This window comes from Heloderma suspectum, chromosome 7 (genome assembly GCF_057233095.1).
Source record: "Heloderma suspectum isolate Gila_16-S chromosome 7, 16-S_ref, whole genome shotgun sequence".
NCBI classification, from domain to species: Eukaryota; Metazoa; Chordata; class Lepidosauria; order Squamata; family Helodermatidae; genus Heloderma; species Heloderma suspectum.
The window spans coordinates 24,769,816-24,780,497 of record NC_139464.1 but is presented as its reverse complement, the minus strand read 5'-3'; the positions used below and the strand labels follow the sequence as shown (position 1 = coordinate 24,780,497).

The 10,682-nt window shown below is 46.3% G+C and overlaps 1 protein-coding gene across 1 annotated transcript in view; it reads left to right on the top strand.

Annotated features, from left to right (window-relative positions):
- The first annotated feature begins 869 nt into the window (after nucleotides 1-869).
- Nucleotides 870-10,682, top strand: part of WNT5B (Wnt family member 5B) — a 31,113-nt gene continuing 21,300 nt past the window's right edge. Inside the window, exons 1-2 of the mRNA XM_084811713.1 lie at nucleotides 870-1,000; nucleotides 2,146-2,393. Of these exons, the coding sequence (XP_084667839.1) occupies nucleotides 870-1,000; nucleotides 2,146-2,393 (379 nt within the window). The remainder of the gene's footprint in view (nucleotides 1,001-2,145; nucleotides 2,394-10,682) is intronic.

Sequence of the window (10,682 nt, the reverse complement as noted above, 5' to 3'; positions counted from 1 at the left end):
GTAATGAATCTACCTGATATCCGCCCCCCCCCCCCGCCCAGTTCAGGGACTGCGCTAACCAGTGTGCTGATTTCTAGAATGATCTGCGCTGGTGGCAGAGCCATTTGTCGCTCAAAAACAGTGGTGACTCTCCCCCCCCCCCCGCCCCATACTCTCCCCTTCCTGCCTGGGTCTTGTCACTTGGAAAAAGAGCGCTCTGAAAGTGCCCTGAGCAACTAGCCCCAGGGATGAAGAAACTGCAGAGCAAATGGCAATGGGTTGTAACTCGATGTGTAACTCAAAAGAGGGCATCTAACATTTCAGCACCCGTAGCAAAGAAGACTTGTGTGACTTGAAAGCTGGCTCTGAGACCATCCAGAAAGGACGTCACGCTTGGAAAATCTCCTTTTCAACCTTCCCTTTGTCACATATTTTCACTAATATCAGATCTCTTTCTGCCACACAGAGACACCCTTTGATGTGCGTGTCATACTTTACGGATGATCTCACCAGCCCTTGATCCGGATGTGAGGAGTTCCCTCTTTTGCTCTGTGTTTGGTCATGACCCCAAGAGCGAGTGCCCCTGAGCATGTGCAGTGTGCGTGTCTCGTTGCTGGACCTTCTTTATGGAGAAAGCCCCCGCCCCACCGGCCCTCTCCCATCTCCCTTCCCGGGAGGCTCTTGCGCGTTCACTGGGGGAGAAAGGAGAGGGGAGGGGAGGGGAGGGGAGGGGGCTTCCTTGGGCGGAGAGGGGGGAGGGGGCGCGCGCGGCCAGCCTCCCTGCTGAGCTCCCTCCTTCTCTCCCACCCCGCCGGACTCAAGCGGCTGCCGCTGCCCCCTCCCGCCCGGCTCTCATCTCTCTCCCCTCCCTTGTCTTGCAGGGAGTCCCGATGAGCCCCAGCCTGGCCGGGCAAAGGCGCGAGAGCCGCGGGAAGCGCACCATGCCTGGGATGCGGCTGCTCCTCAGCCTGGCTCTCCTCGGCGGCTGCACGCAGCTCCTGGCCGAGGCCAGCTCCTGGTGGTGAGTGACCCGACGGACTCTGCCCGCCTGCCTGCCCGCCCGCCTGCCCTCCTTTGCCTTTGTCCTTTTGGGGGTGGGGTGGGGGATGGATCCAGCGACGAAAAGAGACCCCCCCATCCCCCGAAAGCAGAAAACGCGCGTGGGGGTTTCTCTGCGTGTGCGCTCGCGCTCTCTGTGTGTGTGCTTTACTTTTTCAAGAAAACTCTCCACTTCCCCACTCAGAGGAAGCCCAGAGCGCCCTGGGGGTAGAACTGATGTATTTTATGGGCCGAAATTCTCTTTCTAGAAAGGATCCTTTGAAAGTACTGCTGAGGGAAATAATAATAATAATAATAATAATAATAATAGTAATATTAGTAGTAGTAGTAGAGAAAAAGCTAACTGAAATGCTCCCCCATTATAGACTGTTCTTGCTAAGCCTCCCTCTTTCGCCGTTTTCCCCTCTGCCGTCTCTGTCCGTCCATCGTTGTCCTGACTAGGCGACGTCCCCAATCCCGCACGCAGTGCCTGGAAGTCAGTTCCATTGTAAGCAAAGGGATCGACTTCCAAGGTAGAAGGGCCCCCACAATGTCTGGATAACTGGCTTGGAATCAAGCTCAGTGGTCACTGGATCAAAGTGTTCTGACAGGGATCGTATTGCCTTCTGTGTGCCGCACCTGGCACTTTTGTTTTTAAATAAATCGTTGATCCAGAGACTGGATTTCCCAGAGAGGCAAGGCAAATTTTGGCAGAGTATCATGATGACACTATATCATGGTGATAGGTAGATGGGGGGCGGGGTCTCTTCCTAATAGTTTGTAGGAAACTGTTGGCTGTCCTGGTATAATTAATCCCAGAAGAGCGCCTGTGTTAGTTTATGCATTTGATGGAGGAGGCTATTCCCCCCCACCCCCCCCACCCCGCAGACCAGTGAGCTACTTTTAGCCCTCTTCCCTAATTAAGGAAGTCTCAGCCTCTTTGATCCTGAGTGGTGTCTTTGTGGTTTACCCAAGCAGGGTCTCCCCTTCCAGAACAGTCTTGGTTGCTGTTAGAGAGACAAAGCCTCAGAAGCCGAAAAGCTGCTGTGAGAGACTGGGCAAGAGAGAGATGGCCTGAGATCAGATCTCCTTGTGCTTTCTTCCTTCACTGTGTTTTTCTCGTTCCAGGTCGTTGGCTATGAACCCAATCCAGAGACCTGAGATGTACATTATTGGAGCCCAGCCGGTGTGCAGCCAACTGCCAGGGCTGTCTCCAGGCCAAAGGAAGTTGTGCCAGCTTTACCAGGAGCACATGATGTACATTGGAGAGGGGGCCAAGAGTGCCATCAAAGAGTGCCAGTACCAGTTCCGGCAGAGGCGGTGGAATTGCAGCACGGTAGACAACACGTCTGTGTTCGGCAGGGTCATGAGCATAGGTACGTGAGGGGTAAGGACGGAGAGGAGTAGAGCAGTGGCAGTGGTTCAGAGGATTGTGGAAGGAGTCCATGGGGGTGGAGGGGAAAGGAGGGATGAAGAGCAGAGCCTGGAGAAAATGGAGCTCTGAGAGCAGAATGAGAGGGTTGCGTGGGAAACCATAGAGCCAGGGGAAAGTGGTTGGTGAGTGGAAGGTGACAAGACTGGAGGTAATTTGAGGATCTACGCACATGAGAATAGGGGAGCAGGAAGGCAAATTGTACACAGGTGCAGGGATAGTGAATCCGTAAGAAGAGGGACAGACTGCAGGTGGCATGAGCATCATAGGAAGAATGGTGTGATAAAAAAGGCAAGGGGAAACTATTTATTTATTTGATTTGTAGCTCACCTTTCCACCAAGAATTGGCGCTCAAGGTGGCTATCAATCAAAGGGACTAAACAAAAAATACAATAAACACATGGTTAAAACAATAATAAAACAAAAACAGTTTGTATAAGAGAGGTTTCAAGAGCAAGGACCAGTGGAAGGCGGCACAAAGCATGGGGAACCAATTAGCTTCTTAGTGGCATTGGTGTGACAAAGGAAAGGAGGGAAAATAATTATTGCCAAGGGCTGGGTGGTAGAACCAGGGAAACCTGCACGGGAGAAAAGGGTGAGGCCTTCATGCAAAGTCAGGACAAGTGAGAAATATCAAAGAGAAGAAGAATCATAGCAATAGATATTTTCAAAGGACAATTAATCCCTATTAATTACATCCACAATGCCAGGTTTAAAGCAGATCTGCCTGCCCACCCCCATTACAGTGGCCTCAGACTTTGCTTTTAAGGAAATCTGCAAAACTTGCATAAAATATATACCTGGAATTACAGTTTACCACCTTGCTGAATACAAAGGACAAACTGACTGAACCAAAACTATGAGTCATTACAACTGACTGTAACCCCCGCTGGTCAATGTGTCATGTACTGGAAATGTTAAGGTTTTCTGATTAGGGAGTGTCTTGTCTGAAGTGAGGTAAACATCTGTATTGATAACCCCCTTTGTTCTCCCTAGTCGCACAGAACAGTTACATTTGAATTCTGCCGGATTGTAGCTTTTTGTAGCTTAGAAGGTGTCATGCTAGAAATCTCTTCAGTAAGAAAGAAGTCTTCTGTAGCATACTTTACAGTGTAGGCATAGTTTTTCTGCACTGAAGTGATAATCTGTGTCCGAAAATTATTTATTCATCTAATGCGTTTCTTAGCTGCCTTTCAACACTGCTGTCTTCCCAAATTTTGTTGTGGGAAGTGGCCAGTTATAAAATATCACTGAATTGTTTGCTGTCTTACCTGTTTTGTATCACTTAGATGCTTATTAGTTGGTTAATATGTAAAAGCGTATTGCTTACAGTATTTAATACGACATGTCCCAACGCTCCAATTGCCTAGAAGACGTATCCTCTGCACCCAAATCTCTGACCTCTCATTCCAGATGTGTGTGGGGAAATGCACTTTGTATATGCTCAGTTGCACTCTATCGCTTGATGTGTTCCAGGGCTTGGCCCTGGCATTGAAAACTGGTCCCAGGGCTAAGCTCTGGCTGAATCTTAGCCTTGTTTATTCAATGTAAAAACATCCTGGGAAGGGGATCCCAGAACTTCCCTGGGTATCTTATTCCATTCTCCATCTGCTGGAAGGTAAACATGCATCCGGAATTCCGCAGGGTGGGGAATGGGGGCGGGGGGATTGCAGGAGAAAAGCAGGGGAAAGGGTTAAATGTACATACACACCACTTTGCTTCCCTGTTGAAAATCCACCCCCACCTGCTGTGACTTTCTGTACAAAGCTTTATGGTGCTAAGAAACCCCTCCCCTGCTATTATCCTTCTTTAAGAGCCCAAGGGGAAAGGGAAAAGGGAAAACTGGTCTGGAGAGGAAGCTGTGTATCAAAGTGGCAAGGTTTTTGGAGTGGCATGCTGGTTGGCGATGATGGGAGTTGTAGTCAAAAACATCTGGAGGGCACCAGATTGAGGAAGTCTTGGCTAATAGGCTGCCAATGGCATGCTGATTGGCGATGATGGGAGTTGTAGTCAAAAACATCTGGAGGGCACCAGATTGAGGAAAGCTTGACTAATAGGCTGCCAATGAGGGTGATACCCGCAGGTTAAGTCTGCAACCAACACTTCCCTGAACTCCCTTCCTTTGGGTTTTTCTTCCCTGCCGCCAGGATTGTCAATCTAGCCAAGAAACACACTGCACTCTCCATAGGAGGCCTGCCCCGCTGAGAAATGCCATCTCTTTGCTGTTTTCTTTTTTTTTAAAGAGCGCTTGTGCTGTACCTGCCTCTTCCCCTCCCCTCTCCAAAATAGGACACACTCTCCCTTGGTTTGCTTGGCAAGGAAGGAGCGGAGCACTTTTCTTCTTTCCTTTCTCTGCCGTGGAGGGAGTCTCTTGTCCTGCCCACCACAGATGAGAATACAGGGCTTCCCTGGGGGTCCATCTGCTGAGCAGCAAAGAGGCTCATTGGCAGGTCATTGCAGTACTTGAATTGAGGTGTGAGCTGGGATACATTGTCCCAAATCCTTTTGAAATGCAGTCCTCCACTGGCAAGAAATGGAGAAATCCGGCTCAGGTGGCTCAGGTTTGATGTGCCCGACTGTGAGGATAATAAAGGCAAGGTGCTAAAACAGCAGCCACCTCCTCAGCTTCCCTCCCCACTCCACCAAGGGCTTCCCAGGGCTGGAGGAGGCAGTAACAGCTTCCCTCAGAAATTCACTGACCAGTCAGGGATATTGAGGCACATTTTGAGAAAGGATTGTTCTAGCCTTTAGATTCTGGTCCAGAGTTGGCCTTGAATAAGGCGGCTGTCACAGAAGGTCAACAAATGTATACTTTAAATGTATTTTTATTGTATTTTTATTCCCAAGGAGAGGTGTTTATGAGATTTTCTGCCTCAGGTGCCATAATAAATCAGCCTACCTTGGGCACTATGCACCTTGGTACGTGTGTGTGTGTGTGTGTGTGTGTGTGTAGGGGGAGATTTGATGTTCCACCTCAGGCAGCAAAATGTCTTGGACCTATATGGATGGATGGCTGCAAAGGACCTTGTTCGATTTTGGTGGATAGTTTAAGTAAACACCAGTTAATATCTTGTATTATTCCCCATAATTGATAAATATTAAAGCTGCAATCCTGTAACCGTGAATAAGCCCCACTGAACTCAGTGGGACTCACTTCAGAGTAGACATGATTAGGACTGTGTAGTTACAGTGAGTCTACACAGAAGTAAGTCTCAATGAGTTCACTGGGACTTACTACCAGGTAAGTGTGGATAGGATTGTGGCATTAATCACTTACATTCCACACTCTCCATCAGACAAGAACCAAAATGAATTACATTTACAATAAAAGTACAACCAAACCAGTGAAACAACGCAATACTATTATTTTTAAAAATCAAAATATCATTTGATAAATAATCTTGAGACTTTCCGTACCAAAGTATACCATTTGCAGTTTAAGCATTGTTAAATGGTACATTTAAAATGATTTGGTTTTGTTTTTTCAAAAGACACTTCATTATATTTTAAGGGGAGTTGTTTGTTTGTTTGTTTGTTTGTTAGTTTGAAACAAACTGTTCACACAGCTCATATTTTGCCTTCATTTGAATTGTCTTAAAGGGATGAGGAATGTGGCTAGTTCAACAATACAGACACATTTGTTTATTCAAGACAAAAAAGAAGAAGCTGACTCCATGCCTTTTATGTTGTGAGCAATTCAGCATAGGCTGAAGATGACTTGTAAAGGAGACATATTTAGTTTGGAGTTCTATGGTTAGTTAAGTTTCCCTTTTAATTGGAGACTAGGCTACAGTTTACATGAAAGCAAGCTTAAAACAGCTGCAGCATTGTTTACAGTGAGATCTATATAAACCACTAGAGCTGGTGTACTATGGCCTGAGTCACCTTTCCCCGACCTAGTGCCCTCCAGATGTTTTGGACTTCAATTTCCATCAGCCCCAGCCAGCATTGGCAATGGTCAGTGATGCTGGAAGTTGTAGTCCACAACTTCTGGAGGGTACTAAGCTGGGGAAGGCTAGCTAAAGTTGCAATCCTAAATCCAGTTGAGCTTTATGGGATTCATGTCTGATTAAGCGTGTTTAGGACCAGGCTTCTAGGCTGTTTTACAAGGCACATTTAAATCTGTTTAATATTCTGTTTTTGTTATGGATGTTTACTCAGAAGTATGTCCCACTGAGTTCATTTATTACAGCCTAAAATAGGGTGGGGATCTTGTTGAGGGCTGAATTCCTTTGGGGGTAATCTGTTGGGGGCCACAGTGGGGTGGTGGTGAGCAGGGTTGCAGCCAGCAGTGGGTGGGGCCACCCCGTTTCTCTCACTCTATCTACCACCCCTTCTCTCTTCCTCACCCAGCAGGCTGCCAGGGTAGGGACAGATTGTTCTTGCCACACAAGTGAATTGATTGTGCAAGGCTGGGGGCTGCATGTGCCCTAAGGATGCAGGTTGCCCACCCTGGCCTAAAATATGTCCTTAGAGCCATTTGTCCTTAATCCTTAACTGGAGATAAAATGACCAGGAAAAAAAGTCTACAATTCCCAGCATGCCCCAGTCAGGCATGCTGGCTGGGGAATGCTGGGAATTGTAGTCCTTTTTTTCTGTCTAAACATGCATAGGATTGTGCTCTTGGGTTATGATCCTAAGTGCATTTGCTTGGGGGGTAACTAGGGTGAGGTAATAGGGACACCCTGCCTTAGGCATGAAATGGACATCAGAGGTCATATATATTGACAGTTACTACTACAATAGCATTAAATTATGTTTTCCTTTTAGCTTGGAATAATGAAACATGTTTACAAAGTGATAGATGAAAAAGATCTGATTGTTTATTATTTTATTTACTGAAATATTCATATACTGATTTTCTATTAAAATATCCCATGTTGTTTACAATCAAATGCCCCTCTGTACATAATACTTGAGCTGTAGTACCCACAACAAGCAGTCTAAAATCAAATAAACTCACAGAAACTACCCAATAAAAGCAGCAGCCACCAATCACCCTTTAAAAGGTGACTTAAAGGCCTTTAAATGACCCTTTAAAGGCCTTGAACAGAAAGGTCTTAATCTGTTGTCTAAATGATAAAAGTGTGGGTGCCTGCCAAGCCTGCTTGGGAAGGATATTCCATATCCAAGGTGCCACCACTGAAAAGTCCTTCTCCTTGATTAAGGCTCACCTAACGTCTGCCCAGGAGTTTAGGGAGGACAACATGATAGCTTCTACGGAGTCCTGCCAGGTTTCAGGGGGCCCTGGGCAAGGTGCCCTCCCAGGGGCCACCTGGCTGGTCTGCAGCTTTTTCTCTCTTCCAGCACCCCAATTTCTCTTTCACCCCACCCTCCACCGGTTTGACTGGTCTGTTGTTTCTCCCCATCTTGGGTGCAGTCCACCCAAGAGAATCTTGCAAGAACCTTGTGCATGTCCCCATCTTTTCAGCGGAACACATCCTTGTGCAGACCTCACCTAAGAGGTGCTGCATGAAATAAGGTACAGGTGGTTAACTACTCTAAGAACATAAAATCATGAGTCCTGCTGTCATGGGCATCCATAGGAATTTTTCCACAGGGAGTGGCAAAGCTGCACAATTCTTTGTAATGGTAATCCGTGCATAAGCATGTGCCGCTACAATACCCTCGTGCATTTTCCTTCTGTGTCTGCATGTGCTTTGTTGCTTAGAGTCACATTTCATTATATTTAGAAGCCTACACAGAGTATTAGAAAATCCTGGAAATTTGACAGCACTAATGCAGACGAGTATTCTAGTCAAGCTTCACACAAGTGGCATCATAAATTCTAGCTAAACTTTATTTGGAGTGAAGGATATAAAAAAACTCCTAAGAAAGGAAAAAACAGACACAAACGTGCACAAACAGAACAGCAGTCTTAAGAATGTCATACTGGATATTTTATGGCATCAGCCCTTATCATAGAATCATAGAGTTGGAAGTCGCCTCAGAGATCATCTAGTCCAACCCCCTCTTCAGTGCAGGCTCTGCGCTGCAGGGTGCAGCCACATTGCATATTTTCTCCCAGAAATGCATATTTTGTGTACAGTTGCAGATTTTTATATATGTAAAAAAAAAAATAGTAGCTGTGTTGATCCATGAGGAAAAAATCCAAATTCCACAGTTGGGCAATACCTTTATTAGGACCTAACGAAATTCACTGCCTAACACGCTGCCTCTTCACGGCTAATAGCCATGTTAGGAACTCTCTCAAATCCCTGAGCAATAATATCAGTGTTCATTTAAACTTCTGCATATCCTGCAGGACATACTCCCTTTCTTTGCTCCTTGAGGCTGCTGAGAATGAGGCAAAACGATAGAAGCCAGAATAAAATTGCCACACGAATACATGCATTTGAGTGTGGTTTAGGGCACAATCCTGTGCACGTTTAGACAGAAAAAAAGTCTTACAACTCCCAACCAGCATGGCTGGCTGGGGCATGCTGGGAGTTGTAGGACTTTTTTGTCTAAACATGCATAGCATTGTGCCTTTTGCCACGATAGGAAGTATCTTTCAGCCAGAGCTATGTAATGCCAATAACAACATAGATCTACACACTCCCTGGCTTATGTAGAGGACTCAGCCCATCCTTTGCTGAATCTGAAACATGGAGTCAATAAAAAGTCCCAAGAGGAGTTAACTCAAAGGAACAGAATAAGAGGATAAAGGAGTGTCTGATGAACTAAAGGGATCATAAACCATCTGTCTGCTTGCTGCCAATTCCATCCAAAGATTCCAAAACCATGAGTAATCATGAAGAAAATTTGAGGGGCTGGGTTGCCACATTTTGGCTCAGTAAAATCAGTGCATTAAAAAAAAGCAGAACTAGATTAAGATTGGGTGACTCTGTTAGTGAGAGAGAAAGAACCTTGATATGATCTTCCTAGTGTGGGTTCTGAGGTTCCCATGCCCCATGTCTGGGGTTCTGCACCAGCTCCAGCTGCCCCATTATCTTAGTGTGGAGGACAGCTCCATGCACAGAAGTGGATTCCTATGTGGAACATCCTCTGACGTTCACAGGAAGCTCTGTGTGCAGATGAAGAATTTTGGACTGGATGTTAGTGTTGTATTATTATTATTATTATTATTATTATTGGATGCTTGTCAACTGATTACCTGCTAGGAGCAAAATATTCCTTTTTTGGAGCTGGCACAGGAGGGGGAAGGAGAAGCTAGGACTTAGGGCCAAACTGGACATGGTGTCAGAATTGTCACAAATCTTGTAGAAAATGGGGATGAGGTGTCTGATTTGAGGAGTACAGGGGGCATGGCGGGAGGTGGACCCTCAGTTCTCATGGGTTGCCTCTAGTATTTGAGGGCCTGGCTGGGAGAAAAATGCCTGAGGAAAGGGGCACTGGGGAGTGGTAAGCCACAGGAGGAAGGAGCATGGTCCGGTGGTTAGTGTGGCAGACTCAGACTGGAGAGCTTCAGGTTCATGTCCCTGCACCCTCACAGCCATGAAACTTACTGCATGCCCTTGGGCCAGTCATTGTCTCTCAGCCTAACCTACCTCACAGGGTCATTGTGAGGATAAAATGGGAGGGGGAGAACCTTGTACATCATATTGGAGGAGAGGTGAGATAAAAATGTTCTAAATAAAGAAATATTGCACCTTGAATTGGACTTCTCTATGTGATTGCAGCAGAAATGGGTTTAAGCCAGAAGTGGGCAACTTGTGCCCTCCAGATGTTTTTGCCTACAACTTCCATTAGCACTAGCCAGCATAGCCAGTGGTGATGGATGATGGGCGTTCTGGCCACAATATCTGGAGGGGCACAAGCTGCCTACCCCTGTTTTAAGCATATATCTCTGGCTGGCTCATCTAGGGCCAGAACCGACATTACTTTAAGAGGAGACACAAGGGTCCCAATCTGGATCAGGATCCTAGCGTGGGAGGTAGAAGGGCTTTGATGATCTGGATCAGCCCCCTGTGCTTACTCTAGAATAAAAATGAAAAGAAAGATGGAGCTGCTAGATACAGATTTACAGTAATGTCTGTTTTTGGCCCCTAGTTTAGCTCTTAGGGGAGACTGAGTAATCTTCTGATCTCAGAGTGTGATGGAGGGCAGGATATCTCATTATGTATAAAGGGTTGCGTATCTGTGGAGCTATGGAGGGATGTGGGGATACAGCTCCAGCTAAAGGCTCTTGTTGTATTGGTAGTAGGAATGACTGCAGGAGCAGGCCTCAAATACAACTGTTCTTTATTCAGCACACACAGAAATGAAGAAG